The 13188-nt window shown below is 45.3% G+C and overlaps 2 protein-coding genes across 6 annotated transcripts in view; both read left to right on the forward strand.

Moving 5' to 3' along the window:
* The window catches only part of LOC105495792 (apoptosis resistant E3 ubiquitin protein ligase 1), a 30956-nt gene extending 28310 nt beyond the window's left edge, over positions 1-2646 (forward strand). For 3 of the 5 annotated variants that reach the window (XM_011765577.3, XM_011765579.2, XM_011765576.3), the window contains one exon: positions 56-1716. In XM_011765577.3, coding sequence (XP_011763879.1) covers positions 56-158 — 103 coding nt within the window. In that variant the 3' untranslated portion in view covers positions 159-1716. Of the gene's footprint in view, positions 1-55 lie in introns of all 5 variants that reach the window. The other 2 variants (XR_011625729.1, XM_011765578.2) reach the window with 2 other exon arrangements.
* Positions 2647-6701: 4055 nt separating this feature from the next.
* The window catches only part of LOC105495791 (latent transforming growth factor beta binding protein 2), a 158971-nt gene continuing 152484 nt past the window's right edge, over positions 6702-13188 (forward strand). The window contains exon 1 of the mRNA XM_071099844.1: positions 6702-6724. Coding sequence (XP_070955945.1) covers positions 6717-6724 — 8 coding nt within the window. The 5' untranslated portion in view covers positions 6702-6716. The remainder of the gene's footprint in view (positions 6725-13188) is intronic.

A 13188-nucleotide genomic window follows, 5' to 3' on the forward strand; every position in this document is an offset into this window, starting at 1 on the left:
ATGCATGTCCAGTGTTTGGTGGTATGAGTTAATCACTTCTCCCTTGCCCTTCCAGTTTTAACCAGCTGTGCCTCCCTACATATGACTCCTATGAAGAGGTGCACAGGATGCTGCAGCTGGCCATCAGCGAGGGTTGCGAGGGCTTTGGCATGCTCTGACCGCTCTCCTGTCATCCACTTGGCTCCCATGCTCTCTGGAGCTTCTGGGCACAAGTTACAGACATCATAACCACTGATCCTAACACACATAACCATCAGCCAGAAGATGCCGCATGCTCCCCTGTGTCTGGAGGATTGTGTCACCTACAAGCCTTGTCTTTACCTCACCTGCTCTCTGCCCATATCTACCACAGGCCACTTTGGCATGGTATGTAAGCTGAGCTCTTCATTCTGTCATGAGAAGAGGACCATGCTGCTGTCATTTATTTGGTCCTTTGAAGATCTCAGTAGCTGAGGGAGATGGCACACGGGGCTCAGCCCTGTTGGGAAACTAGTGTGGAGACCCTTAAATCTACACTGCTCCAAAACTCCCTCTGCTGATACTCCTTGGAGACACCCTCTTTGGCCCTCACTACTTGACCAGACTGGTACTTGAGTCCTTCTCATGGGTGGGGTGATTGCCTCTTCTCATCAGGAGCCAGGAGAGAGGGACAGATAGGAGGTGGCCCATAGGAGCAGTCCCTCTGCACAGTGGTAGGCATAGGCCATGGCACTGGACTGCCTCTAATGAGGACTGATAAAAAGAATCTCTTTTTGTGGTGTCAGAACTGGAAAAAGCACTTTCCCTTCAGGCATTTCTGGAAACGATTATTAATCCACAAAGAAGAACTCTCTAAGCTTTTTCTTGAATTGTAGCCAGTGAGAAAAGCAGATAGACTGAAGAATATGAAGGATAGCTGAGCTGTAGCCTCCAGAGTGGGGCATGCCTAGGCGTGTGGCTGGCTTGGAGACTACTGATGCTTTTCCCTGAGTTGGTTATTGGCACTGAAGTATGGCCGGCTTGGGCCACTGACTTCCCTATTATGTAGTCTGCTAAAAGCTGGGGATTCTTTAGCGTTCTACTGAAGAAAATTTTGTAGCAAAAGATTAGAACAGTAAGAATAGTATGCCAGCAATCCCTGATTCTCTGTCTGCTTGGTGTTCTCTGGCAGCACTAAGACAAAGGACCAGGGATTAGGAGTTTACGTGCTTATCACAGGTCCTTGGGGTCAGGACACTAGGGACGAACATGGAGGTGATATGTTACACAGTAAACACCTGCCAACCCCTATACTCCCCTTTGCTCCATCAGTTACAAGGAAGGAGAACTAAGGAGGGAGGAAGCTTATTAGGTTCACTGTTGAATGATGATTGAAGAGTACCTGCTGCTGTCTCTTGGAAGATGACAACATCCTTTTTCATTACTATTTGAGAACAATTTCAAGATTCAAAATCTCATTGACTTCCCAAATTTGTGTTTTTAAGAAGGCTTTGCTGCAAGCTACCATTCCCAATGGGGCAGTCAACTCAGAATATTACAAGCCATCCTTATTGCCAAAACCAGCAAGTACACAGAGTCCTGAGACAAGGCAGGACTTTGGCAATGCCTTGGCCTCCTGGAAGCATGTCTGAGCCCTCCTGTTCCCAGGGATCATGAGGAACAAGCCCTCCTGAGCTGCTACAGTTCCTGCCTGACCTCACTCTTTCGCAGTCATCATTTGTCCTTTCTTGGCACATGGGTGCTGACCTCACTCATCCTTGGGGTCCGGGATCCAGCATCAGGGTCTCTGTACCCCAGGATCCTCCATGCCACATGGTCACTGCTCTCCTCAGGGACCAGGACAAGGTGCTGCTGCTTGCCCAAATGTTTTCCCATGGGATATGTACAGGAAGGTTTATCATCACCCTGGGAAACATGATGCTGCCCCCTTGGGCCCAGAAAGGGGTTTCCAGCTGGGGGCACGTGGACTGGTTCTGCTGTTTTTGGCAGTTGCTTTTCTGAATTCTCCCCTCCGGCAGCCTTCCAGAGACTGATCCTGGAGACTGAGTTGATTGTCTTGGCTAGATCTGTCATTTTAAGCTCTAGTCATAGCACTTTTTCAGAGCATCTTAGGCACCATTGCAACCCAACCAGGGCAGCTGCATCCCTGTGGTGGTCCTTAGGCACCAGTCTTTGTTAAACAAAACCCTTTGGTACTGTTGTGGTTTTCTATTCTTCCAGTTTACTCTCTCTGTCCTAACTTTATTCAAAAGTATCTTTGCTCTCTTGGGCCTTTTCTTTTACCGTTTTTTTTGTTTTGTTTTGTTTTTTTCTAATCCTGCTTTCATACTAGCCAGTGTGGGGAAAAGGTACAATATGTCAAAGAGATGAGAGTGTGTTATTTGTTGGGCAATTTTCTATTAGTGTTTCTTATTTTGGACAGTTATTTTATTTATGTCCTTGTGACCCAGGTACTTGGGGGGCCAGCTACCCTTCTGGCCTTTAGCGTCTTTGAAGGAGACCAGACATGAGTGAATACCTAGGAGAGTGTCAGCATGTTTCTGGAAAATTGGCAGAGACCAAGCCCCGCTGCAGATTGCTCAGGCCAGGTGAAAGGGCCAGGCAGTTGCAGCTGATGATGTAAATATTTTGTACAGTAAATAAATAAATGTTTAAAAGAACTAAGAAGTGAGTGGCTGCTTTAAATGGAGATTCATGGCTTGACTGGAAGGTGGGGAAGGAAAAGATTTGGAAATGATTTTGCATTTCCCCAGTAATTCCTCCTGAAGTGGTTGGCTTGGGGTAGAGTGTACGCCTGAAGCCCAGGCCTGCTCCACTCTTGCCCTTTCACCCTTCCCTGATTGCTGTCCATGGTGCCAGGCAGGGCCACTGTCTCAGCCATGGGGAGATGAGGACAAGTGTTTATGCTCAGCTTCTGAAGAAGGAACCAGTTAATCAGTCTTTAAACATCAATTCATTGTTGTTTTACTACCTAGAAATTCAATATAGAAAATTTGGAAATAAGAAAAAGAACAAGGGAAATAGGCAAGTTGCTATCCAGAGGCAATCACTGTTAACACTTCGATAAATAGCCTTTTGATTTTCATATTTAAGCACACATTTGTCTCCCAACATCTCCCTAACCCACAAGGGGTTTACAAAGGTAAGCTTGGAAGAGAAGAAAAAAAAACAGACCTCTGATTTGGGCCTAGAAGGAAAAGTATTAAGGACCCTGACTTTCTTGGGAAAATAATTATGATGTCTTCCCAATCTGGAAAATTAAAAAAAAAAAAATTCCCTTCTGAATTTAAAAACAAAACAGATTCTTGCCTCCACCCCAAACATGCATTCTCCTCTTACCTCACCAAGCTCCTGAGTGATATGAGATGTCTTAAAGGGCCAGGCACAGTGGCTCACACGTATAATCCCAGGCTGCAAGGCAGGAGAGTCACTTGAGCCCAGGAGTTCGAGGCTGCAGTCAGCTATGCCTGTGTCACTGTGCTCTAACCTGGGTGACAGAGCGAGACACTGTCTCTCTCTTTTTTTTGAAAAGATGGGGTTTTGGCATGTTTCCCAGGCTGGTCTTGAACTCCTGGGCTCAAGTGATCCACCCACCTCCAAAGTGCTGGGATTAGCATAAGCCACCGTGCCTGGCTAAGACACTCTCTCTTAAAAAAAAAAAAAAAGTCTTAAAATTCAGTCCTTCTAACTGTGTATTTTAAGGTTATGTACAGTCCTGAATCTTATATACTTGCTGTCGTGGCTTTGAATAGGTCACTGTGAACATTGACCATTGAGTGATTTTAGCCCATCAAGTCATTCTTATGACTCCATAAATACTAGCTTCAGCTTCTTGTACACTGTTGCCTCTGAGCCATTGTAGATAGAGCTTTGAAACCTCTCTCCAGCTCCACTTCTCTCAGGACCACAGCAAGGTTCTCCAGCAAGTAGCTTGAACCCTAAGGGCTCCTTCCCTCTACTCTGGCTTCACATAGACCTTCGAGCATAGTAAACCAGTTCCAGATAATGTGAAATAGTAAAAGTATTACAGGGTACTAAAATTCCTTTTTTCTTTTATTTAGAGATGCAATATGTATAAAAAAGGTATTAACACGTTTAAGTTATGAGTAATTATAGGAATTGCACAAATAGCCACCATCCAGGTCAAGAAATAAAACATTGCAGCACTGCACAGCACACTGTCATACCATCCCACTAAAGGTAACTACTCTCCTGACTTATGATCATTATTTACCAGGCCCCTTTTCAAACAGCCTGTCCTCACGTTAATGGTGGGGAGGGGCGGCCAGGTGCAGTGGCTCAAGCCTGTAATACCAGCACTTTGGGAGGCTGAGGTAGGTGGATCACAAGGTCAGGAGATCGAGACCATCCTGGCTAACATGGTGAAACCCCGTCTCTACTAAAAATACAAAAAAATTAGTTGGTCATGGTGGCGGGCGCCTGTAGTCCCAGCTACTCGAGAGGCTGAGGCGCGAGAATGGCATGAACCTGGGAGGCGGAACTTGCCATGAGCCAAGATGGTGCCACTGCACTCCAGCCTGGGCAACAGAGCGAGACTCCATCTCAAAAAAAAAAGGGTAGGGGGAGGGGCAAAAACAGCCCACGTGTGTCATGATAAGAAGCTAACTAACGTCCATTTCTCCATGGTAATTTCTAGACCTCATAATTGGTTTGAAAAGTCTTCTGAGACCATCATTGCCCTGTGAGAATCTAGTCTGGATTCCTGATGCTGAATCTGATTAATTATTCCAAGACTATAAGGTCTCTTATTTCTGTAAAGATTTTTCCTCCAGGTACTCCAAATTGGATACTCCTTTGCTTTTATACCCTCAGCAGGTTTTGTAGGCTGGGCAGCAGGAAATTGTTGAGTATCGTATATGTGTAGTAGTATTAAAAATGACTCAGCACTAACATGTCTCAAAAATTGTGGAATAGGCCAGTATTTCTGACTCAGAATACTGACTCTGCACACCACCTAACAGAAAGCTATCCCAAAGTTATTGGTGAGCTTAGTTTTTTGTGTTTTTGTTTTTTAGCTTTTATTTGGAGTACTAGAGGATGGATTTAGAGATCTGCAGGTCATGTTGACCTTGGTTTGTATCCAATAGAGTGGTGCTGCCTAGAGTTCAGATATACCTTGTTATAAATATCCCTTTTTTCCCCTCCCAAATTAAATTCAATTTGCTTTAATTTTGCTTATATAAGGACATTTTTGTGATAGCCACAGCAGGGACCTGGTTCTCTGGAGTGAATTCATGTGTGGTCTCTACAAGATGGGCAGTTAATTCCTGGAAGGAGATGTGGAGAACACAGTCTCTTTCCAGAAGTCAAGGAATGATACCTGTAGGTTTTTCAATATAGTATCGGAGGTGGCTTTAGCAAAGTTGTTCAGGCTATCGATATAGTCCTGGCTTGTCAATACTAGCCAGCAGTAGCAGCTTCTTAAACATGGGATAGTGACAATGTTGGTACCTCTAGGGACAAGGATCAGACACACCAGCACAGAATCATAGCATCCAGTCACCTTGCAAGAACAGAGTGGGACTCCCCATCTAGTTCCCCTTGTAGCCTCCCTTCAGGGAGATGATGAATAGTTTATCCAGATGAGGCCTGTGTTGCTATTTCCCTGGAATACCCAATAATAAGCAGGCCACCATGGCTTTTGTAGTCTGTGATGGCTGTGAATGCCTGAGACCAGGTTCATCTGGCAAACAAGGCAAATTTCCAAGTGAGGTTTTAGGAGTTATCTCTTAGGTATGACTAGGAAGAAGTCAGCCTTGGACTACATAAGGAGGTAGGAGAGGAGGCTTCTTTGTAAACCTCATTATGTCCTCTACCAGGTGACCATTCTGTTGACAGGAATTTACTTGTAGCCTGTGTTTCTGACTCTAGGGGCCCTGGGCCTCCAGCACTCCTTGCAGGATAGGCATCTCATTTCACTGAGTGTTTTCTCAAAGAGGATACCCCTGGACACATTTGCATCACGTGTGCAACATGGGACCCTCAAAGGATAGAAAACCATGAACTGATGGGCTTGATTTTTTTTTTTTTTTTTTTTTTTTTGAGACAGAGTCTCACTTTGTCACCTAGGCTGGAGTGCAGTGGTGTGATCTCAGCTCACTGCAACCTTCACCTCCCAGGTTCATGCTATTCTCCTGCCTCAGCGTCCCGAGTAACAGGTGTGTGCCACCATGTCTGGCTAATTTTTGTATTTTTAGTAGAGACGGGGTCTCACCATGTTGACTAGGCTGGTCTTGAACTCCTGACCTCAGGTATTCCGCCTACGTCAGCCTCCCAAAGTGCTGGGATTACAAGCATGAGCCGCTGGGCTCAGCCAGATGTTCATATTTTTAACTCCCGTGGTTCAACTTTGGGCAAGACAACCTTCTTTCAGTATCAGTTGCCTGACCTGCAAAATGATGCTATTAACCAATTAAGAAAATTGACTAATAACATGGAGTTCTTGGGGAAAAAAATTTTTCCTATGTATAGCATATGTGTTACCATACTGACTATGACTTAGGGCCCTGGTAATTTCTGTAGCAGGAGGCTGTATGGGTCTGGGGGCAGTTGAGAGTGCTAGAGTAGATGACTGGTGTGGAAATTCCCAGGGGGCAGTGACTCTGTTTTTCACCTTGCCATGTCCAGGCGGGCCAGAGAGAATGAGTACTGAAGACACCTAGCCCAAACATTCATGAAGAAGACCCCAAGTCAGAAGAGACTTCTTCCTCCTTTGCATGATCCTGTAAGGACGGAAGAGGTATTTGAGGGAGCTGTATCTCAAGCCTATGTCATGTGGTAGGAACCTTGACTTCCTTTAATTCACCTGATTACTTAATCATGATAATAGCTACCATTTTTTTTTAGCTCTTCCCATATGCTAGGAGCTCTAGTATTTATTGTCTCATTCACAACAACCCTGCAAGGTATGTCTTGTTTTCTCTATTTTACACAAGACACAGTTGAGGCACACAGAGGATAAGTAATTGCCAAGGTTTCTTAGCTGGCAAGTGATAGAGCTGTATTTGAACATGGGTCTGTTTTGTGGCAAAGCCCAAACTCCACATTTCTGGTTTGTCTCTAGCAGATTAGTTTAGACTAAGAAACAGCCCAGGCACTGGGCCACTGTGCTCGCTGACTCTGCCTCGTTCACTTGGTGATGCTGTGTATGACAGATTAACACTTTATACCTTGGCTTACCTATCAGTCACTTGGGGATTTGGGATTCATGGGAAAAGGTCCTACTCATGCAGGATAGAGAGATTTTAAGAGATACAGCTATTAATAATGGCTTTAGAATCTTTTGCATGTAGAAAGTTCCTTAGACTACCAACTAATGAGCGAAGTGACTTCCAAGTTTAAGTGAATTCTATATAAAGAATACAAGACACCCTTGAGGACGTAACTGAGGAAAAAGGCCCTGAAATTTTAATATCCCTGCTTTGGTGGAAAATCAATAGGTATCAAATGAAAGAATGAGGTCAGATATGTTACACAATACCCTGATGTTTATCTCTGGTAATTAAGTCTGCAGAAAAAGACTTATTTGAATAAATCTTTTGTCTCTAAACTCTGCTTATATGAAATAGCACCATTTGGCAAAGGCCAAATTCCTGGTGGGTATCTCACTGAGGAAGCAAACATTTTCAAGAATGCCAGAGTTAAAGGGAGATTACACACACCCTAAACAAGACTGTGAAGATACTGTAAAATTATTCTCTTGAAACTAGAAGCATAGTATCTTCTCCAGGGTGAGGGGTTTCTGTACCTCTCTTGAGTGAAGTCGCTCTTTCTGCAGACCCCCACTTCACCTGCATTATGGATTTGCACATAAAGGAATTTTTCTGAATCTTCCCGTCTTCTACAGACCAACAATGTTCCCTCTCTCCTCAGAACTCCCACTTGAAGGAGTTGCCAAGACATTCCTCTGTTTGCCCATTAGCAGAGTCAGGGATATCAGAGTATTTGCAAGCCAGCTAGAGAGCCTTTGATGGCTTTTATGTTATGTTGAAAACAAAATGTTGTGTTATTGTGCAAGAGGAAGATTATGTGTGTGTCATCGTTTTGTGCTTGGTCTCCTACGTCCAATCCTGCTCTAAGTTGTCATTTCGTTTCCTAACCTCCTCCTCTCCCCAGTCGGGTATTTCTGTTCCATCCCTGAGTTTGTAGCCTCCCTTTTTTTTTCTTGAGTTCTGTGCAGCTCTGCATTTCAGCAGACATTTCCTATGCATCAGGCACTGTGCGGGGAGCTAGGGACACACAAGATAGAATGTGATCCTGGCCTCTGAGCAGCTTACAATCTTGGGAGACAGACATAAACAATCTATTTTCCTTAGAGTTTCCTTCTCATGAAGCTTGGGCACCCAAACCCATCACCACTGCCCCCACCCCCACCCAATAGTTTCTCCTGTTTGCTTGGTGGGGAGCATTTCTTTTTATATATTTGGAGACTTTCTCTAATACAGAGTTGCTGTTGCTACAAGTGAAATTAGTCTAGTTTCCCACAGAAAGAGAGGGAAGTTACTCTCCCTGTTGATTTTCAGAGAAGAAAGAACCCTTGTAAAGATAGATTCCAAACCAAGAGACCCAAGGAGCAAGCCCATTATTGTGCCATAAATAGGCCGTCACCTGGGCAGGTCCTGGGACAGGCTGAGAAAGGGGACTTGGTGATCTAAGGGCCCACTCTTCCTTTAATCTGCTCTCCCAGACAAAGCAGACCTGAAGTGTTGACTTTGGCAATGGGGGACTGGCCAGTAGCCTACAGCTCAGTGAATGAAATTAGAATCTTGAGTGGATGGGGAGTGGGAGGTATCTCCAACACTAATGGCAATCAAAGGGTTTGTGCTATGGTTATAATCAGTATGGCAGAGGAAAGTCAAGGGAATACCATTTCCAGTAAACTCAGAGGCGTGAAAAGGCAAATCAATTTTATGAACAGCCATGAAGTTGGTTGGTTGTGACCACTATGGGTGGAGACACTGAGCTTCAGTGGAATTTCCCTTAATATTAAACCAGGAAACTACAGTCCCTGGTTATCTCTCTGTCATATACAGCAGCTGACATCTATTCCTCCCTGGGGATTGGGCAGATCTTAAAGTTGATCGCCTAAGCTTCTGACTGGGATCACAGCTGGATAGGGGTTGGGTCAGGCCATTGCCTTTAGAAAACCAGTTCTTTAGGCTCTCTTTCCTATGGGATTTCTCTGAAACCTTGTTCATGATGATGCCAACTTGTGTCTCCTTGAAAAATCACAATGGAATTAATTAATCAATGGAATTAAACTTGGGTGTTCTATAGGTCTAGCGTTTTATGTCACAGTCAGGGTAGACAAACATGCTGTTGGGTCCTGGCAGGCTTGTGTGCAGCTCTGGAGATGTTCCAAAGTGGGTGCAGTCGACAGCCACCCATCTGCATACTCCACAGTGCTCTGATTTAACAATTCTGACCCATTATCCCTCTAACCCTTGAAAACTCTGTCGTCTTGGCATCCAAGCCATGTCTTCCAGTAGACTCTCACACCCAGAATCAGCAAAACCTCTTTTGTCAGACCATGTCTTGAGTTTAGGCTTCAAAAAAATGGCATTGTGGGTTAGCTTTGCGGGGCGGGGTAACTAAAACTCCAGTCCCTGACTTTTGGGGGTATGCCTGGTCTTGGGGGCTTGGCATGGTGGGAAGAAGGGGCCAAGATAGTGGTTGGCACGAGGATATGGAGAACTTTGGAAGCAGAGCCAGAGACTCTGAGGATTGAGGCCCAGGGAAGTTTGGCATGAGTAACAGCTGGGTATTTAACCAGGAACAGTCACTTTATTTTTCTGAGCCTTGGCAGTAGGTCAGAGCAACAAGCAGCTCTAACAGGGTCTACATCCTTCCTATTGTCTCCACCCCAACCTTACTCATTGTCCCAAACATCTGCTTCCAATTCGGGCCCTTGCCTTCTTGTCTGATTCCTGTACAAACCACAGGTGGCACGGGTGAGGGGCAGGTCTGCAGGTGTGGCCTGGGGAAGAAGAGGAAGGCTCTGAAAGAAGCTGCTTACAGGTTTGGTTTCAGGTCCTGATGAAGGAGTAAGGATTTGACCTATTAAAAAATTTTATATATTTTTTTTTTTGTGTGTGTGTGTATGTACAAAATGTAAACAGTAAGTTGTGTGTGTGTGTGTGTGTGTGTGTACAAAATGTAAACAGTAAGTTGTTTCACTTCCTGGGTAAAAGTAACAATCTGAGGGAGGGAATTGGGACCAGCTGGAGGAGAAGCCTCTGGGCCATCACATGGCCTGCTTTTCAAAGGCAGCACAGAGTCACTCCAGAGGGAGCAAGCCGAAGTGATCAGTGCCCACAAGGAGCAGCCGGAGGTGCTAATGAGGTATTAACACCGCTTCTCCAGCTAGCAGCTGTGGATCCTCTGAACAGACCAGTGAGTCAGAGCAGCAAAAGCAGCCTGGAACTGGAGGCGGCCAGGAGAGGAGCAGCAAGGCGGTTCCCACAGTTAGCCATGGCACCCTCAGCAGGCCCACTAGGTGGAATTGAGAAGCCTCTCCAGTGTTTGCCCTAAAATCTCAATCCATTTTAAGTGACAGAAAACATCCCAGAGGAAAATACTGGGGCCTAAGGGAGTAATCTCAGAACTCTTGTAATGATAATAATAATAATAGCAGCCAACATCTAATGCATGCTTACTCTGTGCCAGGCCCTGTTCTAAGCACTTGGTCTATGTTAATTCATTTAATATTCACATCATTCTATAAGCTAAAGACAATCACTATTCCCATTTTACAGATAAGGAAACCAAAGCACGGAGAAGTAAGTCGCCCAGGATTACATGTCCAGTGGATGAATATAGGTGTCAAATTGGCTCTGACACGTTTTCTCACACAAGCTCAAAGGAAGTGGTGTTAGGGTCTGGACAGACAAGTCCAGAGAACACTGGTAAGAGAGTTGCTAGTGTTCTGTTCATCCTCCAACCCAGGGAGACATTGTGTGGGTCTGTGACTTCTGGGGCCCCAGGGAGCCAGTCTGGCCAGCACTTTTTTTCCAGTCCTACCGCCTGGTGCCTCCTGAGGTTTCTGTTGCCCAATCAGGATACGGGGTCATTTTCCACCTCCCTCTCCAGGCACTCTCCATCCCTCAATCCAAATAAGCTGGGGGAGATGCCTCAGGGAGTTGGCCAGGCTCCAGGCCCCTGATGGGAAGTGAAAGAAGACACTTACTAAAGGGTAAGATCTGGCCAAGACCTGTGGGCTACCAGGAGTCCCATCAAACTTCAAAGCTGAGTGCTGAGACAGAGCCCATCATTTGACTGGTAACCCGGGAGCTGGTTGGACAGACCAGCTCACCATGGCGGGCCTCTGTCTTGCAGAGAAGCAACCATGTGGATAGTGACAGGCCACAGGCCTCTTCCAGCTGTTGCTTCCAGGGCTGAGCCAGAGGCCACTTTCTGTGGGCACAGCCCATTTTTACTATGAAAGGTTCTAGGAGGCTTACCTGACTGGGCCAGAGGCCCAAAGACAGCAGCTGTGAAGCACCACCAGCTCTTGGTGAACGTGGTCTGAACCATCTCAGCTCATGCCTGCCTTTGTTCCTTTACTTGTTCTGTGCACTCTGCAAGGAATGAGGTCCATCCCGTCCTTCCTCCCTGCTACCTCCCCATCCTTCAAACCTGGCTCATGCCAGAGGATGTGAGGATTAAATAAGAGAACTCATGAAAAGTGCCAGTACTGTTTCTGACACACATTAAGTGTAAAAAAAGATTCGTAGTTAGCAATAGTAAACCACTATCCACAGTTGTCTTTGGTTATGTGGTGGATTTGAATTTGGAAGATCTGGGTCCAAATTTCTGACTTGCCACTGGCTAGGTGTATACTCTGCATAAACTGCCTAGTCGCTCTTAACTTTAACTGGGAAATAGTGATTCTAACAACGTACAAAAGCGTACCCCACAGAGGGCATGTAAAGCTCAAATGAGACAATGGATGTGAATACTGTTTTGTAAATCACAAAACATCCTCTCAATTCTGACATTGCCTCTCCCACGTCCACTGGTACTGACCTTGGCCTGACCTGGGTATAGCTAAATTCCTTTGCTTTTCCATTCAGCAAAGACAAACCAAGAATTTTTTCAGAAGAAACTTTGGTTTAAAAAAAGGGCTAAACTAAAGGAAAATGCAAAAGAAGAGGAGCGATTGGGCTTTCGAAATACTGATGTCTCCTGCTATTAAGTCCAACCTCAGGGGCCAAACTCACTGTCAGTTATGGTCACAGTTACCATTTGCTCTCCCTCCTCAGTCTTGCCAGGGTCTTCCTGACATGGATTCAGGGTTGAGGGGCACCAAGGAAATGAAGAGCCCAGAACAATTCTGAGCCACCCTCCTCCCTTACACACACACCCAGGATTTGGCTAAAACTTACAGACCTTAAAATATTGTGTGCCAAGTCTCACAGCAAGTCCAGCTACAAAAGGCCAGTTTCCTGAGAAGCTAATGAGGCTTACACTGGGGGTCCTTCACCTACATGAGTTCCTTCAAAGATCATATTTCTTTTTCAAAGTCATAGTATTTGCTAAGGTAAAATAATAATAATAATAACTATAGGTAGGTGTGATGGTATGCACCTATAGTCTCAGCACTTGGGAGGCTGAGGCAGGTGGATCAATTGAGCCCAGGAGTTTGAGGCAGTAGTGCACTATGATCACACCTGTGAATAGCTACCATACTCCAGCCAGGGCAACATAGCAAGACCCTGTCTCCTCCCAAAAAAATTTAACTGTAGTCGGTCTCCACCCTGATTTCTTCTCTGTCACACCTCCCCTCGTGTCAGGCTGTGGTGAGGTGGCTGTGGCATTTGGGAGTATGACTAAAGGAATTTGAGTTGGGAATATAATCAGTTGGGCCTTCTGTAATATATTCATTTGGTTATGTTGGGAAAACACTCCGTTGGGTTGTCTGTAATATGTCTATGTCATGTAATAAATTTATTGCTGACTGTCCTGATTATAAATGGCATGCAGAAATAATTCCACCACACACTGTGCTGATTCACCTGACACGGTGGCAGATGCAGGATCAGCAGCTGTCACATCGGGACCAGAAGTATGAAGACAGGAGAGGAAAAACAAGAGTTGAAATATATAGAGCCAGGTGGGGCGTGGTGGCTCATGCCTGCAATCCCAGCACTTTGGGAGGCTGAGGTGGGCAGATCTCTGGAGCCCAGGAGT

The sequence above is a fragment of the Macaca nemestrina genome, chromosome 7 (assembly GCF_043159975.1).
Source record: "Macaca nemestrina isolate mMacNem1 chromosome 7, mMacNem.hap1, whole genome shotgun sequence".
NCBI lineage: Eukaryota > Metazoa > Chordata > Mammalia > Primates > Cercopithecidae > Macaca > Macaca nemestrina.